The 12,990-nt window shown below is 44.1% G+C and overlaps 1 protein-coding gene across 6 annotated transcripts in view; it reads right to left on the bottom strand.

The window, feature by feature from the left end:
* PNPLA7 (patatin like phospholipase domain containing 7) overlaps positions 1–12,990 on the bottom strand; it is a 66,895-nt gene that overhangs the window by 35,841 nt on the left and 18,064 nt on the right. For all 6 annotated transcript variants that reach the window (XM_041724137.1, XM_041724136.1, XM_041724142.1 and 3 more), the window contains 2 exons: positions 9,460–9,560; positions 9,230–9,376 (listed from right to left, as the gene is read on the bottom strand). In XM_041724137.1, coding sequence (XP_041580071.1) covers positions 9,230–9,376; positions 9,460–9,560 — 248 coding nt within the window. The remainder of the gene's footprint in view (positions 1–9,229; positions 9,377–9,459; positions 9,561–12,990) is intronic.

A 12,990-nucleotide genomic window follows, 5' to 3' on the forward strand; every position in this document is an offset into this window, starting at 1 on the left:
ATACATATATTTATTATCATGTCAGTGTAATTTGAAAGTGGACTAGGGTTAGGTGTAAGTGTATCTTGCAAATTTAAGACAAAAAGGAAAAAAGAACTATATAACAGGCAAGCTGAAAAAGGAGAAAAAAACATATCATGTAAAATGCCCAATTAAAATCACAGAAACCAGAAAAAGAATGGTAGACAAAAATAACAAAAAACAAGGGCACTCTGGGATCCCTGGGTGGCGCAGCGGTTTGGCGCCTGCCTTTGGCCCAGGGCGCGATCCTGGAGACCCTGGATCGAATCCCACGTCAGGCTCCCGGTGCATGGAGCCTGCTTCTCCCTCTGCCTATGTCTCTGCCTCTCTCTCTCTGTGTGACTATCATAAATAAAAAAAAAAAAAAAAAAAAAAAAAAAAAAAAAAAAACAAGGGCAACAAACAGAAAACTATAACCAGTGTGGTAGATAGTGACCCAACTATATCAATAATCACCTAAACATCAATCGTCTGAATGCATCAATTAAAAGGCAAAGATTGTCAGACTACAACTACATGTTGTCTCCAAGAAACCTACCTTAGATGTGAAGACACACATAGACTGAAAGATGATGCGCAGAGAAAGACTGTTATTATTAATCATACTAAGCCAGGGCAGCTATATTGATTTCAGATGAAGCAGACTCCAGATAAGGAAGATTAGCAGGGATGACAGGCATCACTCGGTGATAAAGGGTCAGTTCTCGATGATGTCACAACCTAGTACACAACGTGTGCATGCCTGAAACAGAGCATTAACCTGCAGGAGACACAGACAGACAGAACTGCAGGACACACAGATGGAGTCAGTATGACAGCTGAAGACTTTACTCCTCTGTGTCAGAAACACACAGACCCAGTAGCAGAACATCCGTAAGGACCACCACCACTGATCTCGACAGAACCCCCAACAACAGGGCATAATTCATATCTATGAGTTACTTCATACAAAAGAGCAGTTTTCCCACAGAACATTCACCTACATAGCCTTATACTAGGCCAGAAACCCTGTCTTCAAAAATTTAAGAAAATACAAATCATACAATGTCTGCTCTCAGAGCACAGCAGAATGAAACTAGAAATCTTAACAGAAAGATAACTGGAAGATCAAAAAATACTTGGAAATTAAACATATTTCTTCTTCTTTTTTTTAGATTTTTTTGAAAAGTAATCTCTACACCCAATGTGGTGCTCAAACTTACAATTCTGAGGATCAAGAACTGTATGCTCAACCCACTGAGCCACCCAGGCACCCCTAAACAACACACTTTTTAAAAAGATGTTCATTTATTTATTTTGGGGGGGAGCAGAGAGAAAGAAGCAGGCTCCCTGCTGAGCAGGGTGCCCGACATCACTGCATCCCACAACTCTGAGATCATGACCTGACCCTAAACCAAGTGTCAGATACTCAACCTACTGAGCCACCCAGGTGCCCCATAAACACACTTCTAAACAACATGTAAGTCAAAGAAGAAAACTCAAGAGAAATTAAAACTTTTTTTTAACTAAGAGAAAATGAAAACACAACTCAAAATTTGTGGAATCCAACAAAAGCAGCACATAGGGGGAAACTGATAGTGCTGATTGCACAGACTAGAAAAGAAGATTCAATACCAATACCAGTAATTTAAGTTTCCACATTATAAAATTAGGGGAGAAAAGCAAATTGCAAGTTGGCAGAAGAAAAGAAACAGTAAAAATTAGAGCAGAAATCAATGAAGTTGAAAATAGGAAATCAATAGGGAAAATCAACAAAACCAAAAGCCAGTTCATTGAAAATATCTATAAAAAAATCAATAAGTCCCTAGCCACACTAAGAGAAAGAGAATACAAATTATTAATATCAGAAATGAAACACTACAGATGTCCAGTAAAGTAAAAGGATAATAAAGGAATACTACGAACAACTCTATGTTCAACAATTGGGTAACCTAGATGAAATGAGCCCATTCCTTGAAAGACACAATCCACCAAAATTCATGCAAGAAAAGAGACTAACTGAATAAGCCTATATCTAGTAAGATATTTAATCAGCAATTGATAACCTTCCAAAACAGAAAGTACCAGGCCCAGATGGGCTGGTTTACCAGTAGATTCTACCAGATATTTAAGGAAGAAATTTTATCAATTCTTTATAGGGGCACCTGGGTGACTCAGCTGGTTCAGAGTCTGCCTTTGGCTCAGGTCATGACTTCAGGGTCCTAGGATTTAGCCCCACTGGGGCTCCCTGCTCAGTGGGGAACCTGCTTCTCCCTCTTCCCCCCTGTTTGTGCTCTCTCATCTCTCTCTTTCTCAAGTAAATAAATATTTAAAATTTTTTTCTGTGGTCTTCCAGAAAATAGAAGCAATTCTTCTCAGCTCATTCTATGAGGCCAGCATTTCCCTAATACCAAAACCAGACAAAGACATTACAAGAAAACAGTATCTCTCAGGAACACAGATGCAAAAATTCTCACAAAGCATTAGCAAATCATATCCAACAACAAATAAAAACAATTATACACAGCAACCAAGTGGGATTTGTCCCAAGTAGGCCAGGCTGGTCCAACATTTGAAAATCAACTAATATAATTCATCTCATCAACAGACTAAAAAAGAAAAATCACATGGTCATAACAATAGGTGTAGAAAAAGCATCTGACAAGATCCAACCCCCATTCATCATAAAAACTCTCAGTAAACTAGGAATAAAGGGGAACTTTCTCAACTTGCTAAAGACTATCCACAAAAAACCTACGGCTCACATCACCTCATCTTAATGATGAGAAAGCTGAAGTTTTCCTGCTAAGATCAGGTACAAGGCAAGGATGTTGCCACTCACTACTCCTCTCCAACATTGAGCTGGAAATCCTTAATAATGTGATAAGGCAAGAAAAGGAAATCATACAGATAGGGAAGAAAGACATAAAACCATTTTTGTTCTCAGATGATATGATAATCTATATAGAAAATTCAAAAGAATCAAGAAAAATACTCTGCAACTAATAAGCAATTACAGCAAGGCTACAGGTTGCAAGGTTAATACACAAAAGTCAATTGCTTTCCCATATACCAGAAAGGAACAAGTGGAATTGAAATTAAAAACACAACAATATTTACATTATCATCCCCCAAATGTAATACTTAAGTATAAACCTAAAAAAGATACATGGGGAAAACTACAAAAATTTAATAAAATAATTCATAGAATATCTAAATAATTGGAGAAATGTTCCATGTTCATGGATGGGAAGACTGAGTATTGTCATGATGTCAGTTTTTCCCAACTTAATTTGTAGATTCAGGGCAATCTCAGTAAGTTATTTGGTAGATATCAATAAACTGATTCTAAAGTTTATATGGAGAAGCAAGAGTCCCTGAAGAGCCAACACCTCAATAGAGAAGTACAATAAAATTAGAGGTCCGACACTTCTCAACTTCAAGACTCACTATAAAGCTACAGTTATCGGGGATCCCTGGGTGGCTCAGAGGTTTGGCGCCTGCCTTTGGCCCAGGGTGCGATCCAGGAGTCCCAGGATCGAGTCCCGCGTCAGGCTCCCGGCATGGAGCCTGCTTCTCCCTCTGCCTGTGTCTCTGCCTCTCTCTCTCTCTCTCTCTCATAAATAAATAAATAAATATATTTAAAAAAAAGCTACAGTTATCAAGACAGTGTGGTATTGGTGAGATATTGACAAAGAGATCAATGGAACAGAACAAATGACCCAAAAATATATCAATAAACCCCAAAATATAAATGGAGTAAACTGATCTTTGACACAGGAGTAAACTGATCTTTGACACGGGAGTAAACTGATCTTTGACACAGGAGCAAAGGCAATAAAATGAAGAAAAGAAAGCCTTTTCAACAAATGGTATGAGAACGACTGGACATCTACATGCAAAAAATGGATCTAGACACAGACTTTATGCCCTCAAAAAAAAGGAACCCCAAATGGATTACAGCCCTAAATGCAAAATGCAAAATAAAACTCCTAGAAGATAATGCAAGAGAAAATGTACATGATCTTGAGTTGGGTAATGACTTTTATTTATTTTTTTAAAGCATTTTTTAAAAATTTCATTTATTTATTCATGAGACACACACACACACACACACACACACACACACACACATAGAGACACAGGCAGAGGGAGAAGCAGGCTCCATGCAGGGTGCCTGACGTGGGACTCGATCCCAGGTCTCCAGGACCACAACCTGGGCCAAAGGTGGCGCTAAACCGCTGAGCCACCTGGGCTGCCCTGGCAATGACTTTTAGATATGATACCAAAGGCACACTCTTATAAAGGAAAGAATTTATAAGCTGGACTTCATTAAAATAAAAAAAATTCTGGCTGGGCACCTGGGTGGCTCAGCAGTTGAGCGTCTGCCTTCAGCTCAGGGCATGATCCCAGGGTCCTGGGATCAAGTCCTGCATCGGGCTCCCCGCAGGGAGCCTGCTTCTCCCTCTACCTGTGTCTCTGACTCTCTCTCTGTGTCTCTCGTGGATAAACAAAATCTTAAAAATAAATAAACAAACAAATAAATAAATGAATAAATTCTGCTCTGTGAAAGACACTGTCAAGAGAATAAAGAAACAATCCACAGATGGGAGAAAATATTTGCAAAAAACACATCTGATAAAGGACTTGCTATCCAAAACAAAGAACTCTTATTATTTTTAATGATTTATTTATTTATTCATGAAAGACACAGAGAAAGAGAGAGGCAGAGACAGAGACAGAGGGAGAAGCCAGCTTCCTGTGGGAAGCCTGATGTGGGACTCGATCCTGAGACTCCAGGATCACACCCTGGGCCAAAGAGAGATGCTCAACCACTGAGCCACCCAGGCATCCCCAAAACAAAGAACTCTTAAAACTCAACAATAAGGAAACAAACAACCCAGATAACAAGTGGGCCAAGACCTTATCAGATTCCTTACCAAAGAAGACATTCAGATGGCAAACCAGCACACAAAGGCATGCTCCATATGATACGCTGTCAGGGAAATGCAAATTAAAACAACCATGATACACTACTGCACATCTATCAGAAGGGACACAATCCATTCACGTACACAACACTGTCAACATCAAGTGCTGGTGAGGATGCGGGGCAGCAGGAATTCTCATGCAAGGTCAGGGACGTACACCATGGTGCAGCCACTCTGGAAAATGGTTTGGTGGCTTCTTGCAAAACTAAACACACTTTAATTATAAAATACAGCCCTTGCAGCTCTCACTATTTACCCAAATGAGTTGGCAATGCAGGCCCATGTGCACATGTAGAGCAGCTTTATTTATAATGGCCAAAACTTGGGATCCCTGGGTGGCTCAGCAGTTTAGTGCTTGCCTTCAGCCCAGGGCATGATCCTAGAGTCCGGGGATTGAGTTCCACATTGGGGTCCCTGCATGGAGCCTGCTTCTCCCTCTGCCTGAGTCTCTGCCTCTCTCTCTTATCTCTCTCGGTGTCTCTCATGAATAAATTAATAAAATAAACGAATGAAATAATATATATTTTTATATATTTATAATATTTTATATTTATACATTTATGATATATTTCTATATTTATAATATTTTATATATATATATATATATATAAAATAGGGATGCCTGGGTGGCTCAGAGGTTAAGCATCTGTCTTCAGCTAAGGGCGTGATCCCGGAGTCCCAGGATTGAGTCCTGCGTTGGGCTCCCTGCATGGAGTCTGCTTCTCCCTCTGCTTGTGTCTCTGCCTCTCATGAATAAGTAAATAAAATCTTTAAAATATATATATATATATATACATATATATAAAATAGTCAAAACCTAGAAGCATCCAAGATATATGTGAATGGATAAATAAACCATGGTTCATTCCAGACAATGGAATGTATTGAGTGCTAAAAAGAAACAAGCTCTTAGGTTATGAGAAGACATGAAGGAACCTTAAATGAGTAACAGCAAGTAAAGGAAGCCAACGTGAAAAGGTGATACAGTGTGTGATTCAACAACATCGTGGAAAAGGCAAAACTATGGAGACAGCAGAAGATAGGTTGGGAGGATGAACAGGTGGAGCAGAGGATTCTTAAGGTCGTGAACTGCTCTGCATGAAGCTGTCCCTAAGGACACGTGTCACCACATGTTCGTCCAAGCCCACAGAACATACACCACCGAGAGAGCCTTAAGGTCATGCCAGGGACCTTGATTAGTGTAGGTTCCTCTGCTGTGTTGAACGCACCACCTGGAGGGAGTGTTAGTACCGGGAGAGGCTGCATGTGGCGGGGGCGGGGGCAGGGGGTAAAACAAATCTGCGCATTCTTCTCAATTCTGCTGTGAACCTAAAACTGTTCTAAAAAGTCAAGTCTGTTAAAAAAAATTTAGTAAGTGGAGGGAAAAAAACATTTGTGATATAGCTGATGAGATGCCAAGACTGGCTGAGTGGACCGTGGTGCGAGGCCCTTCCCACCTGCAGGCTGTGGAGACAATACCATGTTCCACATCACCACTCAGTAGTGGCCACAGATTAAAAAAAAAAAAAAAAAAAAGGTAGACATTCTAGAACTATAAAATGGAACAGCCAAACTTAGGAACCCAATGCCCAGGTTTAACAGCAGAAAAGATGCTAGAAAGAGAATGTGAACCCCGATAAAAACACGTACATCAAGGGTAAGGACTTACAGGAATATGGAATACACAGAAAAAGGGGTAAGATGTAAAAGATAAGGAGAGTCTCTGAAGGAGAAGAGAGAATGTGCAGAGGCAATATTTGAAGAGAAAATGTTGATATTTTTCTAAAGGAATTCAGAGACCCAGACTGAAGAATCCCAAAGAGTTTCATGCAAGACAAACAAAAAGAGGGATCCCTGGGTGGCGCAGCGGTTTGGCGCCTGCCTTTGACCCAGGGCGCGATCCTGGAGACCCGGGATCGAATCCCACATCAGGCTCCCGGTGCATGGAGCCTGCTTCTCCCTCCGCCTGTGTCTCTGCCTCTCTCTCTCTCTATGACTATCATAAAAAAAAAAAAAAAAAAAAAACTCTACTTTCTCATTTTTGGGATCCCTGGGTGGCGCAGCGGTTTAGCGCCTGTCTTTGGCCCAGGGTGCGATCCTGGAGACCCGGGATCGAATCCCACATCGGGCTCCCGGTGCATGGAGCCTGCTTCTCCCTCTGCCTGTGTCTCTGCCTCTCTCTCTCTCTGTGTGACTATCATAAATAAAATAAAAAAAAAAAAAAAAAAAAGACAAACAAAAAGAAATCCACACCCAGTTCTGAAAATACAAGAAATCAAAGACAAAGAAAGTATCTTAAAAGCAGCAAGAGAAACGTTATTTTCAAAGGAGGAAAGAGTAGCACAAGACTTTTCGCGGGGGCACTGGGCTGGGGACAGCATGCGGGTGCCCCCCCCCCCATCCGTCACCCACCACCCTGCTAGCAGGAGGTACTGCTGCAGCCCCCAGGCCCCTCGGGACACAGGACAGAGGCACACTGCCGCTGTGGGCTTGCTTTCCTCCTTCAGAGGCCATGCTGAGCCACTGGTTCAAAGGACAAAAACTTCTTGAAAAGCACTCTTTCCGATGGTGGGGTGGGGGTGGGGACTGGACAGGAAGGTCCTGTGAGCAGGGTGGGCGGACTCAGGAGCAGACTACATTGCCGTGTGCGGCACAGAAAGCAGTGTGAGAAAACATGACAGAGAACCTGACAGACAAGCTCATGACCCACAGGGAACGGACTGTCCAGAGAGGATGCTGGGCCGACCGGGAATCTGCAAGCAAGCTATATTTAGTCAGAGTCCATACCTCCAGCTCCTGAAAGCCCAAGAAACAGAAAGCGATGACTTTTAAACAACATAGAAAACATCTTTATGAAGGTGAAGGAACGGTTTCTTAGCCAGGCACAAGCAGCACTGCCCATGAAGGGAAAGACTGGTAGGTCTCCTTCAACCCAAAGAAGAGCTGTCCACCAGAGGTACCATTCAGAAGGCAAAAAGGGCAAATCTCAGAACAGATTCTGTGCAAGACCATGAACAAAGGACTCTTATTTAGAAAATATAAAGAAACCCTTAGAGTCTAAAAGGGAGACAGAAAAATGGGCAGAAGGCACTCTGCCCCACTGCCTCCCAGGAGCGTGGAAGGCACTCAGCCCTACTAGGAATCAAGAAAATGTAATTAGAAAAAAAAAATGTAATTAGAACCAAATGCCGTACTCAACATTGTGCCCTTATTTATCTGAAAAGGAAAAGCTTGCGAACCCTGACTGCTGTCATGCCCACAGGGCCACTGGAGCCCCTGATCTGGGCAGGAGGTGACAACCCCCCCTCCCCCGGGACACAGACATCTGCATGCATGTCCCTGCACAGGGTGGACAAGGGATGGACACACATGGCCGTTCCTTAGCTGGCCCAAGAAGGACACAGCAGTGATGGAGCCTCTGGGACACAGACACTGAGCAAGGAGCAGTGGGTCCAGAGGACACACAGGATGAGTCATGTACAGAAATGGAAAGTCCACACAGGCGCAAGGCAGTGGTCTTCCCACAGAGGACACACAACGGGTTTGGGGACCCACTAATAATTTGGTGCCTGGCATGGTGGCTCCATGGGCATCCACCCTCTGTGTACAAGGAATGCACCACTCTTCAAGATGTGAGGGGAGGGGATCCCTGGGTGGTTCAGCAGTTTGGGGCTTGCCTTCAGCCCAGGGTGTGATCCTGGAGTCCCAGGATTGAGTCCCGCGTCGACTCCTTGCATGGAGCCTGCTTCTCTCTCTGCCTCTCTCTCTCTCTCTCTGTCTATCATGAATAAATGAATAAAATCTTAAAAAAAAAAAAGATGTGAGGGGAGAAGGATAAAGAAAAGAGGAGCCTATGATGACGATGGTAAGGAGAGCCATCACTTTCAACCCTTATAAGGCATCCTGGGTGGTTTCCAAAGTGTGCAGAGGGCACAGGACGCACGGCACCCCTGCTGCCACCTGCAAGCACGTGGGGGAGGGCAGGGGCGTGCTGACCAAGGGCCAGGGAGTGGGTCTGCGAGGCCACCAGCACAGGGACACCAACCCCAGCACCCCCAGAGGGAGGTGTGCCTCAGGCAAGGGCCACAGCGGCCCTGACCTGGGACACCATGCCCAAAGGACTAGGTCCTTAGAAGGACAGTCTATGGCAGTCATCACCCATGTGCCCCTCCGGAGAGAGACTGTGCACGTCTCCCCATGCACCCTAGCCACAGGCAGGCAGGAGCGTGGCCACTTACATCCAGCTTCATCAGGGTGAGAAGGTCTTTCTTGGCAGCTCTGAAGATGGCATCTGTCTTCCTGCTGGAGACAGTCTCCTCTGAGTTAGCCTCTGAGTAGTGGAAGACTGCAGAAGGGGCGTCTGCCACCATCACATTCTTCTTGGACTTGAGAGGAGCACAGGCAGCGAGATCAGAGGAAGGGTCCTTACCGAGAGCACAGCCAGAGGGGAGAGGGGCTCCCCGCCTACCTTGCTGGCCATGGTGCTTCCAGGGTGCTCCTCTGCGTGGAGCAGGACTCTGGCACGGTCACATGCCATTTTCAGGTCTGAGGTAGCACCTGCTGTGCTCCCTACAAATGGAGGGAAGATTCAGGACACTGCACCAGCCCACCTGGACACATGGACCCATAGGCACCCACTGAGGGCTGGCTGAGCTCTCCCCAAGGCTAAGCAGCACAGCCCTGGGGAGGGAGGACTCAGATCACTGCAGTGCAGGGCCACTGTAATGTCATGGTAAGGCCCATGTAAGGTCCTTCTGTGACCCACAAACAATTTTTATTTTATTTTGTAAATGAAAAAAAAAAAAGGTATTTTTAAAGATTTTATTTGTTTTTTTTTTAGTTTTATTTATTTATTTATTCCTGAGAGACACAGAGAGAGGCAGACACAGGCAGAGGGAGAAGCTGGTTCCCTGTGGGGAGCCCGATGTGGGACTCCATCCTCGGACCTCAGGATCACGCCCTAAGCCAAAGGCAGACGCTCAACCACTGAGTCACCCAGAGGCCCGTTTAAGAGTTTATTTTTAAGCCATCTCTACACCTAGTGTGGGGCTTGAACTCACAACCCTGAGATCAAGAGTCACATGCTCCATTGGCTGAGCCAGCCATGAGTCCCCAAACCAACTTTTAATCCTGAGATACTGTGCATTGTATTTACTATAATGTTGTTGTATTACTATAAAATAATAATATTATGTATTTTACTAACATATTATTGTTTTATTATTATCATAAGCTAAAGTGTTATGATACCAATGTCTATTTTAAAAATAAAACCCAGGGATCCCTGGGTGGCTCAGCGGTTTAGCGCCTGCCTTTGGCCCAGGGCGTGATCCTGGAGTTCCGAGATTGAGTCCCGCATCTGGCTCCCGGCATGGAGCCTGCTTTTCCCTCTGCCTGTGTCTCTGCCTCTCTCTCTTTCTGTATGTCTATCATAAATAAATTAAATAAACAAACAAACAAATAAATAAATATTTTTTAAAAATCCTATTAAAAATAAAACCCAACCGGAGCACCTGGGAGGCTCAGTTGGTCAAAGGTCTGACTCTTGGTTTGGGCTCAGGTCGTGATCTCAGGATTGTGAGAGGGCTCAATGCTCAGCACAAAGTCTGCCTGAGATCCTCTCTCTTCCTCTCCCTCCAGCCCTCCCACTTGTGCTCTCTCTCTCTTAAATAAATCTTTAAAAAAAAAATAGTGTTAAAACCCAACCAAGGGCAGCCCCGGTGGCTCAGCGGTTTAGCACCACCTTCGGCCCAGGGTGGAATCCTGGAGACCTGGGATCGAGTCCTATGTTGCGCTCCCTGCATGGAGCCTGCTTTTCCCTCTGCCTGTGTCTCTGCCTCTCTCTCTCTCTATGTCTCTCATGAATAAATAAATAAACTATTTAAAAAATAATAGGGATCCCTGGGTGGCGCAGCGGTTTGGCACCGGCCTTTGGCCCAGGGCGCGATCCTGGAGACCCGGGATCGAATCCCACATCAGGTTCCCGGTGCATGGAGCCTGCCTTCTCCCTCTGCCTGTGTCTCTGCCTCTCTCTCTCTCTGTGACTATCATAAATAAATAAAAATTAAAAAAATAATAATAATAAAAATTAAAAAATAATAATAATAATAAATTAACAAGACTATATTAAAAAAAAACCCAACCACACTCCCTGATTAACACAGTAAAGGTTACACAGTCCTACAGAATGCTGTTCTAATCACCAGTTTCCATACATCACATATTACATATAGGCAGTTGTTGAAACTGAAACTGTGGAGGACCTCTGCTCTTTGCAGACACATGTCCTGTAAAAGGCATTATCTGTGCGGACCAGAGGTAGGTGACTGTCCTGCATGTTTGTGGAACTGGATGATCCAGAGTCAGACTTTATTACATGTGGACCACTGTTGCTTTCAGTTATCTGTCAGGTAAGCTGCTTTTATCTGAAAACATTTGCTAAACACATTTAAAAAAATATATGGCAGGAGAGCCATGTGGAAAAAAAAAGCCATGTGGAAAAAAAGTGTATTGTGACCCATACTCATTTTAGACAAAAGACCCAATCCTAGAGAGATAAACATGAAAGGTAAAATGTTAACTCTTACAGGCAGATTTCCTAAATAAGACACAGAATGCATTAACCACACAAAAGAAAAAACTAAATAAACTCTATTAAATTAAAAAACTGCCATTCATCAAAAGGCACCACTAAGAGGGTAAAAAGCAAGAGCAGAAAATATCCTCAATACATATATCCCACAGAGGGCCCACGGAGGATCCAAGAATTCCTATTAATCTGTAATTAGATTAACGATGATCTAAGAGGAAAGCAGACAAAGACAGTGCAATGCACTGCCCATGGAGGCAGGAGTTACTGGGGCTCAGGCAGCAACAGGAGGATGGGGTGTGGCCACAGTGCGTGGCCAGGGTGAAGTGGGGACATCACAGCGCACAGGTGTGGCCTGTCTGCATCCTAAAGCACAAGCCAAGAGAATGTGAGGGGGACCAAGGACAAGCTGCCAGGATCTAAGTGTACACAGCGACTTGTGCTGGGGGCCACCTACGGGACAGCACAGCCCTCAGAGGATGGGGAAGCACCCGGAAAACCATGCCCAGCACCTCCTGAGCCAACAGCATGCCCTCTGTGACCTGATGGTTCCAATAGGAATATGTCCATGTGTACTCAACAGACAACGCACAAGCAGTGTGCTCACACAATAAATTTACCCCCCAAGGGAGAACAGGCGCGTGTTGCTCACACAACACACGTCAGACGCAAAGTTGAGCAGAAGCAATCAGACTAACTCGGCCCAGCAGCTGGAGCTCAGGGAGGGACAGGAGGCAGAGTCCAACATCACTGCTGGCAGGACCTGGGGTGGCTGGTTTCTGCATTTGGGTGCTGGCCTCACAGCTGAGTTCAGTTTATGAAAAGTCACCAAACAACCCATTTGCAATTTACACCTTCCATACTCATATTATACAACCATAAAAAGCCAATGCTCTATCTAAAGCATTGAAAACAACTTGGTATCAGTGAAGAAATAGGCAAATACCCCAGCAGAAGACAAAAAATGCCTAAAAGGAAATCCAAGTAATGAAACATCCAGAACAGGCAAATCCTGGAGACAGACACAGATCAGTAGTTGCCTGGGGCCAGGGCAGGGGTGATGGCTGATGGGTGTGTGCCGTGTCTCTACTGGCTGACAGAATGTTCTGGGATTATTTTTTTTATTTTTATTTTTTTTTAGATTTTGTATTTATTCATAGAGACAGAGAGAGAGAGAGAGGCAGAGACACAGGCAGAGGGAGAAGCAGGCATCATACAGAGAGCCTGATGTGGGATTCAATCCAGGGTTTCCAGGATCACGCCCTGGGCTGCAGGCTGCGCTAAACTGCTGCGCCACTGGGGCTGCCCTGTTCTGGGATTAAATAGTGGTGATCAAGGCACAATTTTGTGACTATACTAATGAATCAGACACTTCAGAAAGGTGAACTTAATGTATGTGCATCATATCTC

Source organism: Vulpes lagopus, chromosome 12, assembly GCF_018345385.1.
Source record: "Vulpes lagopus strain Blue_001 chromosome 12, ASM1834538v1, whole genome shotgun sequence".
NCBI classification, from domain to species: Eukaryota; Metazoa; Chordata; class Mammalia; order Carnivora; family Canidae; genus Vulpes; species Vulpes lagopus.